The sequence below is a fragment of the Phlebotomus argentipes genome, unplaced genomic scaffold, assembly GCF_947086385.1.
Source record: "Phlebotomus argentipes unplaced genomic scaffold, Phlebotomus argentipes genome assembly contig_17, whole genome shotgun sequence".
Classification (NCBI taxonomy): Eukaryota; Metazoa; Arthropoda; class Insecta; order Diptera; family Psychodidae; genus Phlebotomus; species Phlebotomus argentipes.
Window position 1 is genome coordinate 1,083,102 of NW_026776166.1, and position 26,502 is coordinate 1,109,603.

General features: G+C 48.8%; 4 protein-coding genes across 10 annotated transcripts; 1 reads left to right on the forward strand and 3 right to left on the reverse strand.

The window, feature by feature from the left end:
- Positions 1-11: 11 nt before the first annotated feature.
- On the reverse strand, positions 12-2,728 carry LOC132256750 (monocarboxylate transporter 12). Of its 3 annotated transcripts, none has more exons than XM_059753289.1 (3): positions 2,649-2,728; positions 770-1,881; positions 12-488 (listed from the first exon to the last, which is right to left on the reverse strand). In XM_059753289.1, the coding sequence occupies exons 2-3, from the start codon at positions 1,595-1,597 to the stop codon at positions 12-14; spliced, it is 1,305 nt and encodes a 434-aa protein (XP_059609272.1). In that variant the 5' UTR covers positions 1,598-1,881; positions 2,649-2,728. The 3 variants fall into 3 exon arrangements, with proteins under 3 accessions (XP_059609272.1, XP_059609273.1, XP_059609274.1); XM_059753290.1 differs by lacking the exon at positions 2,649-2,728 and adding an exon at positions 2,343-2,625 and having other exon boundaries at positions 770-1,796; XM_059753291.1 differs by lacking the exon at positions 2,649-2,728 and having other exon boundaries at positions 770-1,501; positions 1,564-2,131.
- Positions 2,317-3,711, forward strand: LOC132256752 (uncharacterized). Its single transcript, XM_059753292.1, has 3 exons — positions 2,317-2,426; positions 2,520-3,404; positions 3,467-3,711. The coding sequence occupies exons 1-3, from the start codon at positions 2,391-2,393 to the stop codon at positions 3,698-3,700; spliced, it is 1,155 nt and encodes a 384-aa protein (XP_059609275.1). The 5' UTR covers positions 2,317-2,390; the 3' UTR covers positions 3,701-3,711.
- On the reverse strand, positions 3,710-22,533 carry LOC132256749 (obscurin). 5 transcript variants are annotated; one of them, XM_059753285.1, is made up of 22 exons: positions 22,443-22,512; positions 20,430-20,732; positions 18,879-20,361; positions 17,569-17,742; positions 16,999-17,241; positions 16,795-16,936; positions 16,549-16,733; positions 14,975-16,487; positions 14,725-14,906; positions 14,330-14,464; positions 13,927-14,058; positions 12,427-13,794; positions 11,809-11,978; positions 11,628-11,742; positions 10,513-11,572; positions 10,310-10,449; positions 9,063-10,245; positions 8,699-9,000; positions 6,442-8,641; positions 4,565-6,358; positions 4,390-4,495; positions 3,710-4,007 (listed from the first exon to the last, which is right to left on the reverse strand). In XM_059753285.1, exons 2-22 carry the CDS (start codon positions 20,664-20,666, stop codon positions 3,861-3,863), a joined length of 13,011 nt encoding a protein of 4,336 aa, XP_059609268.1. In that variant the 5' UTR covers positions 20,667-20,732; positions 22,443-22,512; the 3' UTR covers positions 3,710-3,860. The 5 variants fall into 5 exon arrangements, with proteins under 5 accessions (XP_059609268.1, XP_059609269.1, XP_059609267.1 ...); XM_059753286.1 differs by lacking the exon at positions 17,569-17,742; XM_059753284.1 differs by lacking the exon at positions 17,569-17,742 and having other exon boundaries at positions 18,252-20,361.
- LOC132256784 (obscurin-like) lies at positions 22,231-26,390 on the reverse strand. The gene is made up of 7 exons (XM_059753332.1): positions 26,307-26,390; positions 26,041-26,162; positions 25,797-25,964; positions 25,241-25,372; positions 24,442-24,778; positions 22,443-22,535; positions 22,231-22,338 (listed from the first exon to the last, which is right to left on the reverse strand). The coding sequence occupies exons 1-7, from the start codon at positions 26,388-26,390 to the stop codon at positions 22,231-22,233; spliced, it is 1,044 nt and encodes a 347-aa protein (XP_059609315.1).
- Between the last annotated feature and the right edge of the window lie 112 nt (positions 26,391-26,502).

A 26,502-nucleotide genomic window follows, 5' to 3' on the forward strand; every position in this document is an offset into this window, starting at 1 on the left:
GTCTATTATTTTCACCTCCTGAGACGCTTCCATATCACTTCTGGAAGCCAGAAGATCACCACAATCACAAGCAGAACGTTCTGCATGTGGAGGGAGAAGCGATAGCTGCCTGTCACGTCGCGAACCCAGCCCAGAAGCTGGCCTAGACTTATCACAGAGATCCCCTTGGCGATCATCACGAGGCCCAGGGCGCCGGCCAGCTTCTCTTGCGTGCAGTGCTCGGACACGCACAGGTTCTGGTTCACCACTGTGGCCGCCCGGATGTAGCCGTAGAGGCCAGAGATGATCAGAAGGCTCGTGCGATGGGAAGTCTCGGCCAGCGTGGCGCGAACGCCGATGAGCAGCACGGCGCCCACGAGGAAAATCATGCGGCAGGAGATCCGGAAGCGATCCGTGAGGGTGGGAAGAGTGAGTCTGGAGGCCAGATCCATGGCGGCGAGGAGAGACATGCACATGGCCACGTCCTTCCGGTCCAGGCCGGCTGAAAACTGACAATGGAAACGAGAAAACATTCAAATTTCAATTGACTTGAATTCTAGCATTGAGGAGAAGATTCTGGCCTTTTGTCTAGTATTCTAACAATTAAGAGGCATAACTAGATTTACTGATAATCCCGAATCTGTGGAAGAATTTAGAGGTTTTCCCCAGAAGACTGCATTTGATTTACTCAATTTGAATACCCATTTTAACCAACTTTAACCAAGCAATCGCCAATTCTTTTCGTCACCGTGTGAGGCGGCAAAGTCGATTGAGATAAGGCGAAGCTCACCTGGAGGAAGTAGGGAAAGAGCATGGAGAAGTTGATGGAGGAAGTGTAAGCCATGGCTACTCCCAGGCTGATGTTGAGGAAGGAGAGATCCTTGAGGAGGCTCAAGTCCATGGATTTCTTCAGCTTCTCGCTCGTGCTCTGCGCCGGGCGGTTCTTCTGCAGGGGCGGATCCGTGGCCAGGAGTTTCTCGTGCTCCTGACAAGCGGTCGGCGGGTGCGAGTGCCACTCGACGGGCTGGAAGAGACTGGCGCCCACGATGCCGTGGAACGCCAGCGCGCCCACGATGAGGATGGCTCCGCGGTAGCCGAACTCGTCCAGGAGGAAGTGCACGATCTGAGGCATCAGCATCTGGCCGATTCCCGTGCCGGCGAGCGCCAATCCCACTGCCTGGCCGCGCTTGCGTGAGAAGTACGAGTTGACGGCCATGAAGGTGGAGGGATTGAGCAGTCCCAGGCCGAAGCCCACGATCCCGCCGTAGGAGATCAGGATCTGCCAGAGCGTGCGCGACTGGCTGCTGAGAATCAGCCCGACGCCCGTGAGGAGACTGCCGAAAATGGCCACGCGGCGCGGAGAGAAGGTCTTAATGGCTGGGCCGATGATGAATCCCGACGAGTTGAGGATGATGCTGTTGACGTTCATCACCAGCGCCACTCCCGTGGTGCTCTGGCCCAGCTCGTGCAGCTGCTGACTGAAGAGGAGCCCGAAGACGGAGATCAGAGACTGGTTGAAGATCTGAAAAGGCGCCAGAGATGATCCCAAAAGTCTGATCTTGAGTGGGATTTCTGGGGACTCACGTTTGTCAGCGCCACTCCCAGGACCACCATCCATCCCCAGCCGCCGTCAGGCGCCAGGAGGCCGTCCACTGAGTCCTGCATTGCGATTCCTCACTCCAAAGTGCGCTCAATTCACTGCGATCTCTGGTGATGTTGCGCTGAGAGATCGCGATGTTGTGCAAAAGGCGCGCACATTTTGCAGTATGCACGGAAATTTGATAAGATTGAGAGGAGAATGCACCGAAATCCCCGATCTTAAGCGAAGAGAGAGAGATTCAATGTCGCGACGGAATTATGGCTCCAATAAATCACACAAACACCGTGTCTCTTCCGCCAGGTCTGAAATAGTGGCGAGAGAGGGATTAAAAATTGCAGTTATGCAATAAAATATTGTTTTCGTGGTCAGTGAATTTGCTCTCTGTGCGAATTTCGGGCACTTTCTATTGCTGATTCGTTGTGAAAAATGGGGAAAATGCTCGATTTTGGTAAGCTGGGGATTTCTTCATCGTCACTCTTCTTCACTGCGTTCACACGAAGATTGTGTGATCGTTAAGAGAGTGAGAAATCAATTGGCGACGCTGAGGGAGCATCAAATTATGGGAAAGTTGAATTGATAATGAAGCTTTTTTCAATGGGAAAAAGTCAATCTAGAGCTTCAGAATGATGTGAAATTCTATAATTCAAGGAATAGCTTCAATTTTAAATTGAATCTATAATTTTTTGTTAAAATAGTCCAGAAAATCCACGTGTTTCTCTGGAAAATCTCACCTCCCTCGTAAGCTAGTTAGGTGAATACTTACGCTTCTCTGTCTCACTCTCTTTATGCTTTGCGATCAAGTGACTCTGTGATGATTGTGGAGTGTTCGTCAGAGACTGAAAGATGGGTAAGAAATGTGCACAAGATCACTTGTGAGTCAGCTTATGAAGATCTTACGTGGTGTCAGTGCGCTAATTGGAATATTTTCAATTGACTTCAGGTGATAATTGGCGCGACAAGTATTTGGCACGATCAGCATGAGTGGCGAGGAGTGTTTTTCGGCCGTCTTCCACCGGATACAGGAAGCCGGCGAGAGTGTCCAGTAGGCAGAAAGAACTTCCGCACGCACCTGAAGAGTGGCCAGAAGTTTCGGCGATGCCTTCAGTCGTCGTCAAGCTTGAGAATGAGTCGCAAGGATTTCCAGTGTGTCTTCTGCCTGTTCCTCCTCATGGGGGATCAGTGTTCCTGGCCAGAGGCCGCCAAACTGCCCGCCGAAGTGACTGAGAGTGATACTGAAGTGGCTGCCGGATCGGAGAGTCTCCCCAATACGCACTATCACCGGTTGCCAAACCATCTGCCGCCGCCTCCACCACCCACAGACTTCTATCCTTATCCGCAGAGGCCTTACTATCGTCCGGCGGAGGATGACACGCTGCATGAGATGAAGGAGACCGTGGCGACGTTCTCGAGCATGCAGAAGCAATTCATGAACACGCTGAGAGATCTGCAGGATGCCCAGAATTCCCCGCCGGTGATGGAAGCGTCGGGAAATCCAGAGGACGAGAAACACTTGAGGATAGCCAAGGACACGCAAGTGGGCGGCATTCGGGATGTGATTGGGAAGATGGGCAAGAGGAAGAAGACTCGGCCACAAAGCACAACCACCACCGTTGTCCAGACAGTTCCGCAGCCCGTGCAGACGCCAGTTCAGAGCATCAATCTCTCGCCGGGAACACGATTGAGGACATTCTTCGACAGAACTCTCCCAGTTTCTCATGCCGAGAGGACTTTCGCCACGATCAGATCCGACATGATTGACGCTCTCTGGACGGGATTGACTGTGGCTGTGGTGAAGCTCGCTCCGCTGATTCTCGCGTGCATAAGGGTGAGGAAAAGATGTGAAGATTTGATGCGGAATCTCTGCTAAATTTAGTTTTCTCTCCTCAGCTGGTGTTCAAGGCGATTCTTCCGCTCGTGGGCATGACGCTGCTCAACAGATCGGCCGACGTGCCTGTGCAGGCAGTTCCCGTACAGGCAATGCCATCAACAGTGCAGTTCATGCCAATGATGCCAGTTGTTCAGGACACGACGACCACCACTGTGCAGCAGGATGTGGAGCTGGATGAAGACGCACTGCTGGACGATGAATTTGAGATGATTAAGCGCAACTTCTACAGATAAGACTGGCGATTATTCGACAACAATTTATTGAAATCTTTATCACTGTGTTGGTTTTCGCTTGTCGCCTCCAATAAAACACCCCCACCGATTAATAACATGTTAAAAGAAAGCTCATTTGATATAGCAGTAAGATTTCATTAGGATATTCTGACGCCGATGTCTACAGAGCGGCCGAGAGTTCCTCTTGGATGGAGTTGGAGCGCAGCAATTGCCTCGGCGAAGGACCGCCGCTCATGAAGGACGAGCTGATGGTGTCCGACTGCATCGCCTCGTTCATCTTCATCGTGTGATATTCCTCCGAAAAGTCCTGCAACACAGAGAAATTAGAGAGATCATTCACTTGTTTTCAGTGCAGCAATTCCAGTGGCATTCTAGTCTCATTTCTTATTGACGTTCGTCATAAAAGGCCGCGTTTGCTTTGAGATTTTTCTTCATCGTGTGATAAAGAGATTGCTGGAAATCTTCCACAGCAAATGCTTTGTGAACTCATTTCAGCGTTTTGGTGAGACATTCGTCAATAAATCATGATGGCTTTAGTGTGTTCTTTTGGTGTTGTTCCACTTCCTTAAAGATATGAAAATGAGTCTAAAGCTGCTTGGACAAAATAAGTGCAAGGATGTCACTTCCATCAGCCGTTGTTTTATCACAATTCTCTGTGGGATTCCTAAAAATGAGAAAAGAAAACACACCTTCAGTCGGTTTCCTAGGAAGACAGCTCTCTCGCGCTTCTTGTTCATGTAATCTGTGGCCATGAGCCATCGGTGTTCCAGACTCTCTTCGCAAGTGGGACGTTTGCTGCAAAGACACACACAAACAATTCCATGAGAATCCCTGCGGGAATCCCTGCAAATATACGCGGTTTACCTGGGTCCTCGCTTGAAGAGGAACATGATGAAGCGCGTGGCCTCTTGGCTGACCTCTTTGAAGAGATTCTCGAAGCGATAGCGCACGAATGTGATGTTCTGTTTGGTCTCCGACTCGTTGCCGCCGCGGAACGGACTTACGCCGGACAGGAGGACGTACGTGAGGATACCCACGGACCAGATGTCCGTCTGCGGATAGATCAGCTCCTCGTTGATCATCTCGGGCGCCGAGAAGTCTAGCCAGCCCGTGACTGGGCAGCTGGTGCCCAGCTTCGACACCCTCTGCGCCGCCCCGAAGTCCACCAGCTTGATCTGGACAGAGCGCACGGACGCCATCACGACGTTGTCCGGCTGCAGGTTGAGGTGGCAGTAGCCGCGCCAGTGCAGGTACTGCAGGGCGTCGATGATCTGCGTGACCACGGTCGCCACGACCTGCTCGCTGTACTCGTGGCGGCTGGCCATGTAGGTGAGGATGTCGGCGCCCTGGAGCTTCTCCTGCACCAGCACAGCGATGGGGGAGTTCTGCGGCCGGAAGGCGGCCAGCAGGGCGGGGATTCTCTCGTGGCGCAGCGTGCGGAAGAGATTGAACTCGTGCTGCACTTCAGCCTCCGAGTCTGCGTTCAGCTCGAAGATCTTCGCCACCACCACGTGGTCAGTGGCCTTGTCCACGCCCTTCACCACTATCGAGAACTTGCCGCGGTGGATTTCCGAGATGAAGCTGTAGTACTGGCTCAGGTTGTTCTCCTTCGTCCACTCCACGGGCTCGCGCTCGAAGCGATAGTCGGGATGGTGCTTCTGCTCCTCCCACGCGATCTCCTGGCCGCCCTCGGTCAGGTTCTGCAGGTGGCGCATGGCGCGCGACAGGGTGACTTTGGGACAGCCCGCCTCGCGCGTCGTGATGATCTGCGTGGGGATTCCCATGTCGCTCCAGCCGATCTTGTTGCGCGACGCCAGGCGGAATTGGTAGTTGTGCCGCTCCTCCAGTTCGTGCGCCAGATAGAACTCATGATCAATGTTGTCCGCCACCGTGAGCCACGTGTCGTCGCTGGCCAGCTTGTACTGCAGCATGTAGCAGAGCACTGAGGAGTGGCCGTCGTCGCGCGGCTGCTTCCAGCGCAGCAGCACTTCCGTGTCACTGATGCTGCTCGCCTCCGGAGAGTCCGGAGCGTCTGGCAGAGTGGCGACCACCACTCTCGTCCTGGCCACCGTCTGTCCAACCTTGTTCCTCGCGACAGCCTTGTAGATGCCCTCGTCGAAGTGCACGGCCGGCTGGAATTTGAGTATCGATCTGCCCGCCTCGTCCGTCACGATCTTCACGCGGCGACTCTCAGTCAACACCATGTCGTTCTTGAACCACTGCACGACGGGAATTGGATCGCCCACGGCGAAGCACTGCAGCTGGGCGGGTTCGTTGTCTGTGATGGCGAGCATTTGGGGCTTCTCGCGGAAGAAGGGCGGATGGCCCATCTTCTTCGACTCAATCAGCGCGTCTGCCTCCACGTATGTGTCCAGGCGCGATCCCAGCTCCGTCCTCAGCCGGCGGATGCTGTAGCCGTCGTTGGAGCCGTAGGAACTGATTCTGGAGCGGCGCTCGTCGTCAATCTCCTCGTCCATGACGTCAGTGAAGCGACGGCGCTCCCGGATGATCGGCAGGGACCAATCGTACTGTGTCTCGCTGAGATTGTAGGAGAAGCCAGGCGAGCGGTGGACAGCGACTTTCATGTACTCACGCAGACGAACTGGGAAGTCAGTGTCGCGAAGCTGAAGCAAATATGTGTCCGGTCCGTATTGGTAGCTGAAATGAGAGGAAATTGATGAAAGAGATTGGTCAATTGAGGCCCCGCCCATTGAGAGGCTCCGCCCATTTCATTTACTTACTGGCTTTCAGACTGGAAGACTCCGCATTCATACTCTGCAGGCTCCCGGCCGACGTAGTCCTCCATCGGGCCGCGCTTCGACTTGACCTTGGATTCTCTGTCCGGAGTCGGTCCGGGCGTGTAGACTTCTCCTGGCGGATAGACCATCTTCGATGGGTGACTGAAGGCGCCGGCGAGCGGCCGACGTCTGTACCAGGTCCTGCAGGAGGCGTTGTTGTACCAGTCCTGGAACTGGAACTGATAAGTTCTCAGCTTATCAGTGCTGATGCGATACTCATCATCAACACGACGGTGGATGAGATTGAACCAGGGATGCTTCAGCGCTGTCTTCACGTCCATTCGCTTCTCAGACATGTAGATCAAGAGCTTGGAGATGAAGTCTCTGCCCTCCTCTGAGATGTACTTCCACACACTCTCGCGGAACTCCCACTTGCCCTGCTGCACATTCGTCAGGGTTTCGCGGTCGTTGTCGCCACGGAACGGCGATGATCCGCTCAGGAGGACGTAAGTCAGGATGCCAGTGGCCCACATGTCGTAGCTGTACGACACAGGCTCGAGATTGACGGCTTCTGGGGCGCAATACTCGGGCATTCCGTACTCCAGCGGGCCTTGTCTGCCGCTCTGGATGCGCCTGGCCAGACCGAAGTCGCACACTTTCAGCTCATCACTGCCCGGATGCGCAATCAGCAGATCCTTGATGTTCAGGCCCAGATGAGCAATGCCGCATGAGTGCATGTGATCCAGGCCGAGCAGGAGTTGTCTGATGTAGATGGCGATGTCGCGCTCAGTATACCAGTTCCTCTTCAGCAGATTGTCTCGCACCAGCTCTCCTCCGCCCGCCAATTCCATCACCAGAGTCATCGAGCGATTCGTGTCGAAAGCATCGTGCAGCCGGATGAGTTTCTTGTGATTCAGCGAGTTCATGATCTCCAGTTCGTTGAACATGAAGGCGCGTAGATCATCCTTGCCGTGCATGATCTTGGCGGCGAAGTTCCTGCCAGTCGCCCTCTCGACAGCGTGATAAGTGATGCCCTGAGTGCCTCTGCCCAGCTCGTCGCCGATGTCGTAGGCGTCCTCGTATGGGCGCTGCTTGGATCGCACGTAGGGTCGGCGTGAGTGCGCGTGGTAGATGTACTCGTCCTCGTCGTCGTCGATGTGGATCATCGCCGAAGAGCTGACGGAGCCGGCCACATTGCGAGCAGAGAGGGAATACAAGCCCTCGTCCTTGTAAATGGCGTCACTGATGAGGAGGACGCAAGTGTCTGGCTCGTAGAACTGCATCTTTATCCTCGAGCTCTCGGCCAGCGGCTGCCAATCCTTGTACCACTTGAGCTCAGGGAAGGGAACTCCCGTGACCTTGGCCTCCAAGCGACCGTGCTTCCTGGCCATGATGTATGTCTCCTCGGGGCGCTGAATGAAGCGTGGGAACTCAGCGATCTCCAGCTTCACTCTCTGCCGCGCCTCGCCGTGCTCATTCTTCGCCACAGCCTCGAAGTACCCAACATCCCTGTCCAGCATGCGATTGATGAAGAGTGTCGCCTGGCCGTTGCGCGTGTAGCTCCAGTCGAATCTGCCGCCGGGCTCGATCAGCTCGTCGTTGAAGTAGTACGTCATCTTGGGCTTCGGATAGCCGTAGACGTACCAGAAGAGATTCACGTTGTGCCCCTTCACGCCGTACTGGCAATCGTGCTCCTGGCGCAGGAAGACGGGCGCCTGGGCGTATCCGTCGTGCGGCGGACGCTCGATGTCGAAGTCCTTGGGGAAGTACGGCGAGGTCTTGGGACGGAAGTCGATGCCTGGCAGGAGGTAGGGATAGAACTTGGGCGGATCCGGCTCCAGCTTCTGGCGGTAGGTCTGAGCGTAGGGACTGGGATCGCTCACGCCGAACTTATTCTCCACACGGATGCGGAACTTGTAGTCGCGATAGGGCTCGAGATTGCGGATTTCGCAGGCACAATTTCGCACGCCTGAGCGCACATTGAACCAATCTCCGTCCGGCAGCTCCAGCATTTCCACCTGATAGGTGACTGGGAAGCGTCCGGTCGAGGGGAACGAAGGTCTCCAGGTGAGCGTGAGGCGACGGTCTGTCATCTTGGAGATGATAGGACGATCTGGCAGAGGAACAGGAGCTCCTGAGCGCTTGTGCTTGTCGAACTCGCTGTACTGATCGCCAAGTCCCTTTCCGCCGTGTTCATCGAGAGCTGGAACCAGGAAAAGAGGCTTAGAAAGTGTTTGAGATACTCTGACTTCAGACTTACTCTCTGTGAAGAGATCAGCTGTGCAGTAATCCTCTCCGTGGGGATTGAAGATCAGGCACTTGTACTTGCCGACATCCTTCTCGTTGATGTTGTCAATGGAGAGTCGGAGAAGTCCGTGAGCCTCAGCTTCGATCTTGATGCGTTCCGAGGGGAAGAGCCTGATGCCATCGTGATACCACTCGACTTGGGGCTCAGGGAAGCCATTGGCGCAGGCTGTGAACTTGGCTTTCGTGCCCAGGAAGACTTCAGTGTCTCCGATCTTCTTGAGGAAGGACGGCGGTTCTGCTCTCTCACGTCGTTCGCTGGAAAATTGGAGAATTTTACGTGAAAATTCCTGAAGATCTGCGAGTTTTGCATTACTTACATCTTGTCCACAACATCCAGACGAGCCTGGGTACTGTCCTGACCCTCGCGATTGCGTGCCACGCATTTGTACACCCCAGAGTCAGATGGTGTGCAATTCTTCACGTACAAACACCCGAGATCGCCTTCGCTCTTGATCTTGTACTTGTGCCCATCGGAGATGGGATTGTCGTTGAAGTACCAAGTGACGTCAGGAGCAGGGATTCCGGTGAGTTTGTACGGGAACTTGGCATCGTTCTTCGGCAGCTCCTGCAGATCGATCAACTTGTGAGTGAACTGAGGACGCTGATACACTTTCCTCACGCTGGCCTGACACTCGGACTGATCCTCACCCAGAGGATTGGCCAAGAGACACTTGTACTTGCCAGAGTCTGTGATCTCCACGGGATTGACCACCAAGCCCACGTGATTGCCGTCACAAGTGACGAGAACACGATCGCTCGGCACGAGCGGCACGTCGTCCTTTGTCCAGTAGATCTCTGGGATGGGATTCGAGGAGAAGGGCGCCTGGAGTCGCATGGGCTTGCCCTCGTCCACATTCACGTCGCGCAGACTGTTGAGGAACTTCGGCGCCTCCTCAGGCTCAGCCTCGTCCATCTTGGGCTTGACTGAGAGATGAGCCTTGCTCGTGGCCGCGCCTTCGTCATTCGTCGCAATGACTTTGTACTCTCCGGCGTCTTTGGGCTCCACGCGATCAATCACAAGCGTGGAGGCGCCTTTGGGAGTTGTGTCAACCTTGAAGTGCTCACTAGGACGAATCTCCTCGCCGTTGTGCATCCACTTGATCTCTGGCGGCGGATGACCAGTTGTCTTCACATTCATGGTCACCGGGAAGCCTTCAATGCCCTTGGCGTCCTTGAGTTCAGCCACAAAGCCGGGCTTCTGGGGCTTCGGCTCCACCTCAGCATGAGCCTTGCCCTCAACATCGCCCAGTTTGTTCATGATCTTCACCGTGTAAGTGCCTTGATCTTCAGCACGTGCTGAATCGATGACCAGACCAATGATTCCATTGGGCTGGCAGATGAAGTTGACTTCTGGCGAGAGGCGAACAGGAACGCCATCCTTGAACCACTGCACTTCCGGCACGGGGAATCCAATGACTTCCGCCTCCAGCTTGAGAACATCTCCAACCACAACTTTGGCGTCACTGAGCGGCTTGACAAAGGATGGACGTCTTGGCTCGGCTGCAAGGAAGTGGCATTAGATGGGATTTGGCACTCACTTTGGGGATTTTAGCACTCTACTCACGATTTACTGCCACAGCGCAGAGAGCGTCGCTCGTGCCATTTGCATTGGAAATGACCAATTTGTAGGCGCCGCAGTCTGATGGCTGCGCATGTTCTATTTCTAGCTTTACTGTTCCATCTGGCAGATTCGTCATCTTAACGCTGCAATTGAAAGTGGCCGGAATTAATGAGTGCACTAAAACAACGTGCAGTTTAGCAACTCACTGCTCGCTCGGCTCCAATTTGTCGCCATCCTTGAACCACTGCACTTGTGGAATGGGACTTCCGGCGAGAATGGCGCTCAGCAGGAGCTTCTCGCCCTCGTCCACTTCCACGAAGCGCTCCAGGTTCTTGAAGAGCGACGGCGGCGTGTTGAGCATCGAGAGTTTGAAGCGCGCCTCGGTTTCACCCGTCACGTTGTACGCAATGGCAGTGTATTCTCCGGCGTGATCCGTGTTGAAGTGCTCAATGCTCATGTCGCTGGCAATTTGGGTCTCGCTGGTTGTCTCCACGTGAATTCTGGGCCTCTTGGAGTCCCTGTTGTTCATGTTCAGCTCCTCGCCGTCCTTCAGCCACTTGATTTCGGGCTTCGGCACGCCCTGAGCGCGCACCTTCGTGATCACCTCGGCGTAATCGTGAACGCTCTGATCCTCGGGCAGCTTGATGAAGGTGGGCTTCTCCACGTGCAGATGCAGCTGCACGTAGCCTTGCGTCTCTCCCTCGCTGTTGCTCGCCGTGACAGTGTAAGATCCACCCTCTTCGGGCACAGCAGATTTGACGATCAGCTTGTAAGTTTCGCGCTCAACGTCCGCGATCACCTCGAAGTTGTCGTTCGTGCAGAGATTCTGACCGTTCTTCGTCCAGACAACCTTCGGCCTGGGATTGGCATGAATGACGCACTCGAAGATGATCTCATCGTAAGGCTCCGCCGACTGATCCTTCAGGCCCTTGATCTCTGGCTTCAGATACACCTCGAGATGCGCACTGGCCTCAGCGTAGCCGTACTTGTTCTTCACCTTGATCGAGTAATCTCCAGTGTCCTGGTGACGCGCCGTGGGGATGTTGAGCGAGTAGGTGATCTCCTTGAGTCCATGCTCGAGCTCCTTGACACTCTGCTTGATGTCTATGAAGCCATCGGAGGTGATTTCCTTTCCGTTCTTGCACCAGACAACGTCAGGCAGAGGATCGGCGGTCAAAGTGGTGGTGAAAGAGACGAATTCGTCCTTCTTGGCGTCGATATCCTTCAAAGGAGACAAGCAAATTGGCTTGCGAAGCTCAGCAACAGCTGCAATTTGAAGTTTTCAGGATTTTTCATATTTGATCATTAATTTTACACTCACGGATGACTGTGAGGACAGCTTGTTGCGCCTTTTCTCCCAGTTTGTTGTGGATCACAACCTTGTATTCGCCCTGATCCTCCATCTTCACCTCGGTAATGTCCAATTTGAACTTCTCCTGTAAATGAAATTGCCGATTAAGAAGAATTTAGAGACATTCTTGATGGGAAAAGTGATTTTTTACCCCAGTTTTAGTGATCTTCACACGGTTTCCATCCTCCTTAACGTACTTTCCTTCGTGCATCCAATTAGCTTCTGGCTCAGGAATGCCACGAGCTGAGATCTCATAGGAGATCGGAAGGGATTCATAAACAGTGTGATCCTTAATGTCACTGCTGAGAATTTCAGGAACGGCTAAAGTGATTGAAAATGCGATTAAATTTCACTGCCTTTTAGAAAGGAATTTTGAGTTGAAAATTTAGGATGAAATTCACTCTACATCGATCATTAAGTTGATTTTTACAGCATAAGCCCTTGAAGTTTGAGGAATATTTACAGTATAGATATTAGATGTTCTGCTTCCAATATTTACAAGATATCAATTGTATTTGATAATAGCTCAACACTTACCAGAGAAAAAGATGATATCCAATAGAGAGTGTCAAAGACGGAGACAGAGAGAGAGAGAAAAAGGTGAAAATTCAATAAGTAACATCACAAGAAAATACCACTTCCATGCAGTGTTTTTTTTTCTAGTATTGTTGTTTTAAATTAATTAAATTAATTGGCCACATTTCTATATTATCTCAAACTACGGCGATTAGACAACTTCTTCTACATTCTACTTGTACTCCGTGAATACCTTCTTTCTTGATCTCCTGCTGCTTATCGAGAATGTCACCAAGAACACTTCTCTGTCGCTCCCCACGCTTTAGCAATTCCTCAATGGAATCGTCCTCTTCCGCCTCCTGCACTTCCGATCGCCTTCCCTTCTGTCGCTTGTCCTCATCTTCATCGCCAAGATTGCGGATTTTGGGCTTGAGACTGTCCGATTCACTGTCTTCTTGCTCAGCTTTCTCCTTCTTGAGCAATCTAGCAGTCTTCTTTTCAACGGCCTTTTCCTCCTCATCAGCTTTTTGGGATTTCTGCGAGGCAAAGATATCTTCTATCTCATCTTCAGTTTCCTGTACTTCAAATCTCCTTCCTTTCTGTCGTTTATCGTCATCTTCATCAGCGAGATCGTGGATTTTAAGCTTCAAACTATCAGATTCACTATCTTCCTGCTCAGCTTTCTCTTTCTTGAGAAGTTTCACGGTTTTGCTTTCAACTGCTTTGTCTTCTTCATCGGCTTTTTGGGATTTGTGTGAGGCAAAGATATCTTCTATCTCATCTTCAGTTTCCTGTACTTCAAATCTTCTGCCCTTCTGTCGTTTATCGTCATCTTCATCGCCAAGATCGCGGATCTTGAGCTTGAGACTGTCGGATTCGCTGTCTTCCTGCTTTGCTTTCTCCTTCTTAAGCAATCTCACAGTCTTACTTTCAACAGCTTTCTCCTCCTCGTCAGCTTTGTGCGTGGCAAAAGCATCTTCTGCACCGTCTTCAGTCTCAACAGTTGCTATCAGAGTTCCTCTCCTGGCTTTCGGTTTGTCCTTTCCGTCACTCTCAGCAGCGGATTTCCTTCGGCTGCCCTCGTCTTGGGCGTGTTGCTCCGCTTCGGCAGTCTCCATGAGTCTTCCTCGCTTCTTCCTGGACTCATTCTCCTCTCCGGCATCCATTTCGGCCACAAAAGTCTCAAAACTCTCCGCCTTCCGCTCAGTCACTTGGATCTTAATGGAGCCTTCGTCCAACACCATGTCCTTCTGCACCTCATCGATGGACACTTCGCGCGACAGCATTCCGCTGCGGAAGCTGCTCTCATCCTCAGAGGCGGACATTATGGACACGCCGCGCGAGGAGATCTTCTTGTGAGCCACGCTGACCTCACAATCCGACTCGCCCTCGTCAATGACGCCATGGAGAGGCCTCTCTGCGGCGTCCAGTGTCTGATAAGTGACGGACTCGTCGTGACTGGTGAAGGTGAAGCTGCCCACTTCCTCCACCTGGAAGGACGTGGCGTGCGGTCGATTGGGCGGAATGATATTCGTCACTGTTGGCTCCTGCATTGAGCTGTCCTCCTCCATAATCACCGTCGTGGCGCGCATTTTGTGCACCGTGTGAGCTTCTTCGGCACCTGTTTCGAAGTTTTTTTTTCCATTGTTGTGGATTTATACAAAGTCAACAATTAGTGAAGCGCACATTGAGGTGTGTTTCTGTGACCATTTACAGATTTCTATACAAGCAATCTTGTCTGGCCAGACATTACCTGACACCGTGGCCTCACGACTCTCCTCCGTAAGCACAGATATGCGTACACTTTCCCCAGATTCGCCAACCTTGACACATTCAGTGAGGGTTTGCTTGGACAATTCGGGACTTGTCTTTAAGGTCCTTTCTTCTATTTGTGAGAACAGAGAATAATGATCGTTGTTTTACCATGACAGAGTGATGGGAGAAGTGGTGGGACTTTTACAGGAAAAAAGGTCAGTCACAAAAATATCATGATGGATGATTTGAGCAAAAAACAAAATGATCTGCTTTTCTACAAGAGGTGAGAGATTGTGCGCGATAACACAATGTCCACAAAAAGAGGATGATTGTGTGGGAATTATTGAGATGAGGATGTTTTTTTTTTGCTATTGATGAGGAAGTATCTGAGATTATGTTACCCTCTTCCTGCTTAACGTGCAACTTTGTTGCCGGTTCGCGCTCTTCCTGAACTTCTTGCAGTTCAACCGTTTCCTCCTCCAGAATTATCTTTTTCTGCTTCAATTGCATGTTATTGCCTAAATCCTCCTCTTTGTCTATATTGGAAATACAGCACAGAAAACAGTCATGATATCAACAGTGTTTGGGACGTTCAAGTAAAATTAATACATAATAAGTAAATGCAAATTCCCGATTCTTGAGGGTGTTTTGCCAAAAAGAAAGAAAAAAAACGAGTCAAAGGACAAAATCATCTCGATAACTGAAGCTGGAACTTACTTTCTCAACTGTGAAATCGCTATAATGTGTTCTTAAAGTGGGTTTCAGAGTGATTATCTTCCTCTCGGGAAATACTTACTGATAACAGTGACTTGACTTCTTGTCTCAACAACGCCCAGAGGATTGCTGACTTTCACCTCATATTCGCCAGCGTCGGCTTCCTTCACCAGATTCAGCGTCAACCAGTAGCTCTCGAGCCTCTGGGAGTCCCTTGAGATCTTGATTCTGGCATCAGCACGAACCTCCTGCCCATCCTTATACCTGCACACCAGGAAATCCTCAGTCGCAATGCAGTTTAGAGACACACTCAAGGACACACTAATTCTTACCAAGTGACGTGAGGTTCTGGCACGGCGTAAACCTCCACTTCCAGCTTAAGATCATCCCCAGCATTGACTTCTGTGTCCCTCAGCTTCTTCTTCAGCTTCGGCTTGCACTGAACTGTGACATTGGCCACGGTTTCGTCGCTGCCAAACTCGTTCTTCACCACGCAAGAGTACTTGCCGCGCATCTCCGTCGTGATCTCATTGATGATGAGCTTGTAATTCTCGCCCTCCTCCGTGCGGCGATATTCGTTGCGCGTGCTCGAGATCTCAGTGCTGTCGATGTACCACTGAATGGTGGGCTTGGGGAAGCCCTCGACGCTCACCGAGAGCTCAATGTTCGTGTCACCCTCATTGACGGTGATGTCTTTGAGCTTCTGCTTGAACTGCGGGCCACAGCGCACGTCCACTGTCGTCTCGTCGCGAATTGTGCCGTGCTGATTGATCAGCTCCACACCGTAGCGAGCGGCGTCTGTGCGACAAGCGCCGCTGATGATGAGTGTGTGGACATCTCCCTCAGTGAGGACGCGAATCCTAGAGTCCTTCATGTTCAGCTCCTTGCCGTCCTTCAGCCACTTCACAGTGGGCGGCGGATAGGAATCCGTCCTCACTGTGAGGACAATGTCCTCCTTCTCACCCACGATGATCTGCTCGCCGAGCTTCTTGGTGACTTTCGGGGCGGAATTCACTGTGAGCGACCAGAACTCTGACGTCTGACTCACCTCATTTGTAGCGATGACTGAATAAGCGCCACTATCCTTCAGGCTGGCGTTGTAGAACTCAATGTTATGCGTGCCTTTGGAGCTGGTGAACTTCACGCGCTCAGTTTCGTAGATTTCCTTGCCTTCCTTGAAGAACTTGCAAGTGGGCGCCGGCACGCCTTCCACTTCCACGCCCATCTTGAACACCTCATCAGCCATACAGGTGAAATCCTTGGGCTTTTTGATCCTGGGCGGTGTCTTCACCACCAAATTCATCTCTGCCATGTCCACACCCAGCTCATTAGACGCCGTGATCGTGTACACTCCAGCGTCCTCCGTGGTGACGTTCTTCACCACCAGCGACATGCTCTCGGAGTCCTCGTACAGGAACTTGTACTTGCCGCTGGGCTCCACGACCTTCCCGTCGTGCTTCCACAGGATCTCGGGCTTCGGGTAGCCCTTGCACTGCAGCTCCAGCATGGCCGATCCGCCAATCGAGGCCACGGGCTCCCGATGCTCAATGATCAGCTGCGGCTTCTCGGGCTCACGCATCAGCTGCTGCACAGCGCCCTGGACAGTGAGCTCGGCGCTGCATGAGATATTTCCGGTGCTTGTTTGTGCCACACAAGTGTAAATCCCCGCGTCCTCGGGCTTCACGTGCTGGAAGACGAGGGCCAGAGAGTCTTCGTCATCGCCCAGGAGCACCTTGAAGCGCTCCTCCGGATCGAACGCCTGGCCGTTTCGCTTCCACGAGAATGAGGGCTTTTCACCCTGTGGCAAAATTCCTCCGGACAACTCACCGAAGATGTCTTTGTCCTCTGGAACATTAATCACTCATTGCAAAAAGGTCTTGAGATGAATGGAAAGGATTCAACTCACCACAAACAGTTACGTGAGCCTCACAAGAAGCCTCTCCGTGTTTATTTGTGGCTGTGCACGAGTAGTTTCCGGCGTCTCTCTTGTTCACTTCCGCAATGATCAACTCGTAGAAACCAGCTTCTTCGCGTTCGCTGTTGATCTCGATGTGAGAATCACCCGCTTGAATGGCCTTGCCATCCTTGAAACTGCAGATAAAAGGGATGAAATGCGAATTGAAATGCATCAAGATTGCTGATCATCACTCACAATTGCACTTTCGGCGAAGGATCACCCTTGACCTTCACCATGAAGCGAAGGAAGGTGTTCTCCATGATTTCCGTGTCCTTCAGGCGAATGGTAAAGACTGGCGCATTGGCCTCGGCCAGTTCCCTCTTCTTCTCCGCCGACACTGTGCAAAAGAACACAGTTTCAATCAAAATGTCTCAAGGCTGATCAGCAGCAGCTTCTTACTCTTCTGCACGATCAATTGGGCACTGCAAGTTGCTGAATCCGCACCGTTGTTGGCTCTGGCCGTGTACAATCCACTGTCGTCCTCGCTGCAGTGCTGAAGCTCCAATTTGTATGTGTTGTTGGCCAATTCGCCCTTCTTAATGCGATCCGCGAGACGATCGTCCAAGGGCTTGTTGTCCTTCAACCATGTCACAGAAGTCGGCTCGGCCTCCAACTGGATCTCAAATGACGCCTTATCGCCGGCTGTAGAGAGATTGATTAAGTCAGTGGTGTGATATTGGGCGAAACATTAAAATCTCGGGATGATCTTGTGGTGTATTATTAGTTTTTCTACACTTTTCTACGATTGCACGACGATCACCGAAGCGTACTTAAGCTTCAAAAGCGACGGCACGTTTTTTTTGTATGTGTTCTAATCCTCCATATGATGAAATGATTGTGGATTCGTGGTTCTACTTGTTAGCAATACTACAGGAAAGGACAGGGTTAACCAAGTCTGTCCAGAGCCTTGGTGTCGGGGCTTGAAGATAGAGTAGAGAAAAGATTGAGATGAATGTGGGAAAGACTTACGTTGGATGTTACACCCTTTCATGGTTTTCTTAAAGATTGGCTTAATGCCAGTTCCATTGGATATTTGTCGCTCATTTCCGACGCCCGTGGCATAGCGCTGGTCTGACGATGCATAAGCCGACGAGGAGCCCGACATTGAACTAGATTCATAAGATGACTGATACGAGCTGCTAACTATATTAAAATTACCAAGGAGGGAAAGTAGTGTGAAAAATAAAAGCATAGAACAGAGATATACATATAAACATAGGGGAGAGCGAGGCAGTTTCGGGCGCAATTTCACTTTTAATCAATGTTTTTCAATCAAATCTTCCGGAAAAGCATTTTAATGTTGAAGATATTTCTGAGATTGAGGTAAATATTTACGTTTCTTTGCATTTCGTGGTGATTTCAGTGCCCAAAACTCTCCAACTTCCCCTAACAAAATGTTACACATATATAAAAAAGAAAGACATAAACATTCAAAATGATCTATGAAAATCAACTAAATGGGCACACTTTGCATTCCTGGACAACGCAAGAAGCGCTCTTGAAGCTGGAAGAAAAGTTGGGAATGAGAAACATGCATTGATTTCACAGTGTTTGAGATCGCGCGTCGATGAGGACACATCCACCGGAGCTGTACAACACGGGAGAGAGAGAGAAACAGACGACACAGATGGCTCACGAGCCTCCCATCTCACCTTGACTCTTGCGCGAGAAGCGCGAACTTGAATATCTGCTTGCCATTTTCTGTTCACCCTTTGCTATCAATAATTCCTTGGTGATGTCGTACTGCTTCTGGAGATCCTCAGGCAACTTAGCACATTCTCCAGGTGGCTCGACAATCTCCACAATGTCATATACTTTGGGACGCTGCGGCTCTGGTGGCGGCGGCGCTGGAATCTTATCGAACACCCCACACTTTGCCTTCCACACCGTGTCCTCAACGCGATCTGATGTGTCTTTGGACTTGTGTACAGTGGACTTGATGTCGCGCAATTTACTCTGTGCCGCCTCCAAGGAGTAGTTCACGGGGTCCAATTGGCATTTCCCACTGAGGAAGTCCGCCGTGCGCTGCTCAAGGCTCTCAGTGTGCACGATAATCTTGTGGGAGATTGTGGGTGGCACTGGAGGTGGCGGGAGGGGTTCTTTGTGGAGGGAGACCTCGAAGGTCGTGTGGTAGACTAGCGGTGGCGGGGGATTGAAGTCGGGAATAACAGTGGTGGAGGGTGGGCGATCGCCACCGCCGCGGGGAGGTTCCTTGCGGTCTGGCGGGTCGGGATCTTCGATGGGTTTCGAGAGGATTTTCTTCAAGGGTACGCCCTTACTTGACTCTGATCCGGAGACCTTCTCCGACGCCTTGTCCTGACCGTCTGCTGCGCGATCGAATGTCACTGATGGCTTGTCCTTGGCACCCTTATCACTTCCAGCGCTGACAGGAGAAATGGGATTATCTACCTTCTTCGGCGGATCTGCTTTCGGTTTCTCTGTTTCCGATTTAGCAGCTTTCTCCGGTTCCGACTTTACTGCTTCCTCTTGAACTGTTTTCGGCTTTTCCGGTTCTTTCTGAGCTTCTATCGGTACTTCTTGCTTTTCTTTTTCCGACTTTACAGGTTCTTGAACTGTTTTCGGTTCTTCAAGTTTCTTCTGTGCTTCTAATTTTACAGAATCTTGAACAGTTTTCGGTTTTTCAGGTTCTTTCTGAACTTCTTTTGGTTGCTCTTGAACTGTTTTCGGTTTTTCAGGTTCTTTCTGAACTTCTTTTGGTTGCTCTTGAACCGCTTTTGGTTTCTCAGGTTCCTTCTTTGTCTCTTTCTTTGCTTCTGGTTTCGCAGATTCCTGAACTACCTTCGGCTTTTCAGGTTCCTTCTGTGCTTCTGCTTTTACTGGTTCCTGAACTGTCTTTGGTTTTTCAGGCTCCTTTTGCTGTTTTGGCACTTCTTGCTTAGGCTTCTCAACTTCCGATTTCACAGATTCCTTTGGTTGTTCTTTTGGTTTCTCCGCCTCTTGAACTTTCACTTCTGTCTTCACAGATTCCTGAACTGTCTCTTTCTTGGCTTCTTTTGGCACTTCAGTCACTACCTTCGCTTTTTCCGGCTCAACAGTCTTTGCTTCACTTGTCTTCACTTCCTGCTCAGGCGAAGCCTTCTTCACTGGAATTTTAGACACTCTCTCAGGCGAGCTTTTCTTCTTTTCCGGCGACTTTTCGGTCTTCAATTGCTTACTTGGCGGCTCGTCAACACACTTTTCACTGCCACTATTTAATTTGCTCTTCTCCGGTGGGAGATTCTCCTTATTGCTATCACTGACCACTTCAGTCTTGATCACCGCACTTTGGGACACTTGAGTCTCTTCTGTGGACACTTCAAGCGCAGTTGTGCGCTGTAACTTTCTCTCACTGGATCTTGAACGTTGATCCTTTGACACAGTTTCACTCACTTCCTTGAGAACTTCAGCCGATTCGGCGTTGGCTTTGGCCTTCTTGGGCAGGAAGAAGTCCTTCGCGACGTCAGACGGGCGAATTCCTGCGTCCGGATTGTCCGGTTCGATGCGATGCGGGAGTCTGAGGACCGGTCCTGTGTCCTGCTGCACTTGATTGGGATCTATGCGCAGATCGTCAGTGGCGTGCTCTTGCAGAGCAACCTGATCAGTGGCGTACAGGCGGATCTCCTTCAACCACCTTGTCTTGCCCTCCGCGCTGTGGGCGTGAAAGATCAGCGGAAGCGATGCCGATCCCGCTGCTCCAGGTGTCTTTGGGTGGAGCTCGAACTTGGCTGCGTCTGAGTGATCCTTGATCTCAACGTCTGGAAGCTGGAAGAGAGAGAGGAGAGAACGGCGTCAGAGTAGCAGTGATTAGGACGGGGAATTGCTTCACTCACCCTAACGATGTCCCTGAGAACGAAGACTGATCGATCGTCTGAGATGCGTCGGACTTTGCAGATGAGGATGCGGGCTTTAAACAGGAAAAGATAGCGCTCTTTGGGCTTCCCTTCGCGATCAACGACTGTCCACCATTCGTGGGTGAGAAGACGTCCTAGTTTGTGGATATTGCCGCGATATCCCTCGATGCTAGCGATAAACTTGTTGTCAATCGCCTGATGGGGGATATTTAGCATCAACTCGAGGGCCTTCTGTAGATCGGAGACGTTATCTCCCAACTTCTGTGAATACTTTACCAACTCCTGTGAATGAAGAGACGAGAGGAAAGTGAATTTATTGGCAAGATTCTCATGCTCATTAGTTATGCCTTTTAGTCAAGTGAATTATTATGAATTTGTATTTGTCTAATAAAGAAATCATTAAGTGCCACAATTATTCACTAAAAGTTGAATTCAGGTCAGACAAATCTGATGCATTTTTATTCAATATCCTTTTTCACATCGCAGAGTTTGTTTATTTGAAAATTCAGGGAAGATTCACAACTTTGGACATTGTCCAATGCAAATTGAGGGATAAATTGTTTCATCTAATTCTCTTATCTACTCTCTCTCTTATGCTTTCATCAACAAAATAACATCTAAGAGAAACCAAAAGTCTATATTTACACCGCAAAATGATCTGATGAATGAGATGATCGTGAGGCGCAAAAATAGATTTTGGGATAATAAACTTCATATGATCTCCATTGAAAGGAAAAAAAGCAGCATAAAATGGTTGCATAATGACTGCAAATAGGTTCATATGGATGCATTTTATAAATAAAACACGACTCCCAATTGATGGCAAATGTTTGCCACTGTGCCAATTGAAAGTCGCACATTTATGTCGGTTTATAGCCATTTAGAAAATGTCTGTATACATCATTTCGCAATTACAAATGGGCTTTTGATAGATTTTCCCATTTCTCTGTTGTGATTTAAGCGAACGATCGCGAAAATTCCACACATTGGCGTGCCTTGTTTAAAATTGTTGTTATAAATTGACGGCAAAATGTGACGCCCTAGAGTTGAATTTCTGAAATTCAGAACTCGAGGTTGTCGGCAAAATTATTTACATTTATACCCAGGATTAAAATATTAGCCACTTTGTACATCTGTGAACTCAGGAGTGTGAAAAGAGGATATTCTTGTCTGTGGGGAGAATTGTCAGCAAAGTGACGAGAATTTATTGAAATACTCTCATTATTCACGCGTTTCTCCGCGTCACCCTCAGTGCTGCCTCTACCGTCAAATAATGCTAACAGCGAGAATCTTAGAACAGGAAGAGAAGGCCGCCAAGACAGTGGCATTCCCGCCACAAACACTCCAGGGATACCAATTCGACTTACAATAGATAAGAAATCTACCCAATATTGTGATTTTTTCTGTGCGATTCAAATCAAGAAAGGATTTAAGATTCCATGTTAAAAAATAAGAAACTTCTTTCGACTGAGGTAGAAAAAATTATATGAATATTATATGTATAAATCACAAGTTTAACAATCGATCTCAGTCATAAATTTAACCCAAATTCAAAAAATGCAAGAAGATTTAGTGGCCATAAATGTGTTGCTGACTTATTTTAAGGTCATCTGGCTATCATGAATGAAATGCCAGAGTGGGTAAAAGGATATTATGGCAATTAAAATTCTTTTCTCACACACTTTGCCGAAAATAGATCAGTTGTAAGATCATAATTGGAGCTTTTCCGGCATTTTTCCGATGCCTCGCTTGTTTGTAATGCTCCTCTTCTTTCTTATTTTTAGATCTTTTTCTCATCATCAGCGTATTGCAGAATTTTTCCCCCCTTATTTTCCGTTGTGTGTCTGCCTTCATTTTCTTTCTTTTTTCTCACGCCGCGAGGCGTGCGCTATTTTTGGGGCACATTCGCGAAGAGTGAAAGAGAAAAAGAGAGAGTGAATGTGTAATGAGGAAAAAATTTATGGGGTTCTGCGGGAAAAGTTCTCCACTGACCTTCAGGAGTAGTTGGTAGTCGTTGATTCGTTGAATTGGCAACTGCAGATGCTCCGCGAGGGTCTTGTCGTCACCCAATTTCTGTGATAATTCCTGTTGACAGAGTGATCACATGGAATTACATCATGATTCAGCGTGCAGAATGATTAATTGAGGTGCGTTTCGCAATTTTCCCGCCCTCCGTGTCGAGGTTATTCGAGCCATCTTTTGTGTGTGCGTGTGGTTTTTGGCTGTTGGACTGCGCGAAACTGTGCTGATGGACACAGCAGAGTGAGGAAAAGAGACACACAAACAGAACTCCACTTCAAGGGCGTCAAATTTAAATCTGGAGATAAGATGCTATTAATAAGTTTGTCTACCAAAACTCATGAGAAAAAGTCATTCTCTATAAATCATTTCCGAGCTTTCTGGACGCCTCTCGATGATGTCTTGATGCATATTGGAAAGCAAATAAGCTGAGCGCTCCTCTTGACATCATTTCAGTGATGAGGAAATTATAAATAAAGAGCGAATTGCTTCTTGAAAATTTTAGAGATGTTATTAAAATGAATAAATCGGACAAGGAGTCTTGAAAATGGTGGTGTAATTATATTGAAAATAACTCTCTAGAATGTCATTTGGATGAATTGTTTATTTTAATTGAGGGAAAATGTTTCGTTTTTTCCCTTTCCAACGCATAGAAATTCACGTTAAAATAGTTTAAATTGTTTTCCACTTCTCGTGGGATTTTTGATGGTCTCGCGGCAAGAGATGAAAAAAAAATCCGTGGAAAATACAAATACTGTGTTCAACACTTTACATAATAATCCTCCACTATCGGTTGGCATGTCAAAGAAACTGTGCTGTGAATTATTTTCAGCAATTCTGTTTGAATTGACAGAGTGCAAAATTTCAACATTGTCACTAGAGTTAAATATCCAAAATTTAAGATTCTACTTTTACTTATTTTTATATAGATTTTTTTCTGCCTTCAATTCGACGATCAGGCGAGAGTCATAGGCAAATTGCGAATTTGTGTGGGAGCGCGTTGGGGCTAAATTTTATGCTGAACTCTGTTTTTTTTTCTATCTATTTTCTTCTGAGTTGTTTTAAAAATAGCACCCAGAGATTTTCAAGAGAAAATGTTAATTTGCTTATTGCTCTTCAATGCGTGCTGAAGAGAGACGAGTTCGTGATTTACTCAAATGCTCATATATAAATCCAACTTGAGCCAGAGATTGTAATTTGAGGAGTTGATCAATGTCCAAATAATTTCCACTTTAATGTCCTTGCAAGGCCACTTTCCTCCCCGAACAGTCTCTTCGATCACACTCACCAAATAACAACGATATTTTTCTAACTATGTTCGAACACAACACACAGTAAAAATTGTGACAAAAAAAACTATAATTTGCGGCTGTTTTTTGGGGTGTGGGGGGAAAAAATAATAAAATAATTGCGGATCGATTTTTTTTTAATGGATGAATCTTCGATATCTAATATTTTTCGCGCGATCTTCTCACTGTGAAAAGTCAGCAGCGACTAAAATTCTTCACCGAGCAAAATCCACAATCTATATATAAATTTTTGTTTCGCGAACATCAACATCATCATCGTCATTAACACCGTCGGTCGTGAGGATTGGGTTTTGTGAAAAAGACGGGGCAAAATGGCTTAAGAGCATCTCCTCGCGAATTGGGAGGATCGCGAGTGAGTCTTCAGCGCTTGTCGCGACATTGATGCGTGAAATTGGATCGTCTTTATCACTGCGGTCACGCTGCTGAGGGTGTGAGTGACTTTCCCCCAAGCCATGTCCATTAATCCCACCCGAGATCTGGCCACTGTCCAACTTGAGTGTGTGTTTGAGCGACCACTTTGCGGATCGTTTTCGATGTTTTTCCCCCCCAAAACTGTCGCGGCTTTTTCACGCCGCACTTGCGAAAAGCTTGAATAGATGGCAGTGCCTGTTTGGGAGGCTGTCTCAGAGGGATTTTCCGATTTTCCCCATCGCGTCACTCACCTCGAAGAAGTCCCGCGCCGTGTTGTTGCTGGCGAGAAACTCCTGCGCCGCCGGCTCGTCGCGACAATACGCGGCGTGCTTGTCGAAGTCTCGCTCGAGTCGCAGGAACGTCTTGCCAATCATCTTCGGCTGGTTGGCATAGTACTTCACACCCTCGATGAGGACGGTGTTGTGGAAGTCGGCGATTTGCTTGAAATTTCCAAAGATGACGTCTTTATTGTCGCGTATGATGCGCGGCGTTGACGGATTGTCGATGATCTTCATGTAGCGATTGACGACAGCTTGCAGATCCTTGCCAAACTCCTCTTCAGTCTCCACAAGCTCGCGCACAACGGCTCTGTGCAAAGTATCATTAACAGATTATCATGTAGAATATTGATTGGAAGGCAGTCAATTGATCTTAAGCTACTGGAAAAGTCAGTAAATGGCGGATAAATAGAAACATTCAAAAATCAAGACATCAAGCAAATTTACACTGAGAACATTTTAAAGTAATCTATTTTCAGAGCAAAATGAACTAGAATAAGTTCTCGAATTAAGCGTTGCTATTAAAATAAATCATAAAAAGTATAAAATGTTTCTCCACCAAAACCACATATTTTCAGGATAAAAAGACCCATATTTATCCTTTAGTTTCCTCTCACTGTAATATTTACACGTTTTAAATGATCGCAAGCAGTAAAACTATCTTTCCAAAATGATGCAAACACTTTGAGAGCGATTTGGTGAGAGCACAAGACCGGCTTAAGCCTATAGTTTGTCATGGCGGAAGATTTATGAGCGTCTGTGTTCTACTCACTCTCTTCTGTAGGTCGCGTCGTCGGATTTGTCCCCGTAGATTGCCACATCCGTGTTCTGTAGGTCGAGGATTGAGGCAGGTATCCAACCTTCGCGCGGATGTTCACTGCCATCGAAGATTCTCACGAACCATCTGGCGTGCGAAATTGACTCCAATTAGTGGATTTCCAATACATAATTTCCCAAATCTCCCTCTTCGCACACACTTCAAGTGTATTGAATTAATTTGAGTAGCAATTAATGTGGGTCTCACTTGAGGCAGGAACTTGGCTCTAGCAAAAATTGGGGTAAATGAGAATAATGAACTCGCAAAAAAGCGAGAGTGATTTATCTCAACTTATGAGCAGTGTGTGAAAAATCATCAAATTAACCCACATGAATTTCTTTCTCCGCTGGTGTCTTCAAAGAGACCGTTTTGCCACTTTTTCCCCCCAAACGTCTCAACTGTGTGTGTGCCTTTTTCTACATTCTCCCTATTTTATGATGAGAGAAATGGCAGAGAGAAAGAGTGGAGGAAATGTTGATTTTTATGACAAATGGAAGTGTCTATCACTCACTTTTCATCGGGTTTGGGTTCAGGACGCTGCGGCTGAGGACTAGCACTCCTCTGATGGCTGCTCGTGTGATTCTTCTTTGGCTTCACCGACAATTTGTGCTTGGCCGCCGAGCTATCGAGCAGCTCCCCGCTCTGACCCACATCCAATTCTGGATCCAATCTCTGTCGCCTGTGAAAGAAATGTGTGTGAGCTGAAGAAGGATCAAAAGCGCGCGACTCTGCAAATTAATGGGCATTAATCTTACTTGCTGGATGTCTCATCATTCTCACTTGTGCGAATTATCTCAACAAGATCACCTCGTTTCAGTGAGATGAATCCTTCACCTTCGGCCGAATAGTTCTTATTCACAACCAAAATGTCATTGATCTGCGAGAGAGACAAAAGAAAGAGCGAGAGATCAGAGAAAAGTCTGCGTCTTCAGGTGAAATTCACCATGATTAAGCATGTGGGAAAAGTCAAATAAAACACACACGATGATTATGTATTATACTGAGAAAATGAATGAATGACTTGTGGCGTTGAGGAAGGAAAAATTGCGAGAAAATGCTGTGAGTGGACTTTTTTTTGCCTCTTCTTCTTCTTCTCCACACCCATATATTTATAGCTAATTATTGTGTTCAAAGTGAACATTTGTCACACATCAAAAATAACATAAACAAACCGTAAATAAACTTGCAGAATTTTTTTTGTCACGATGAAGAAAATC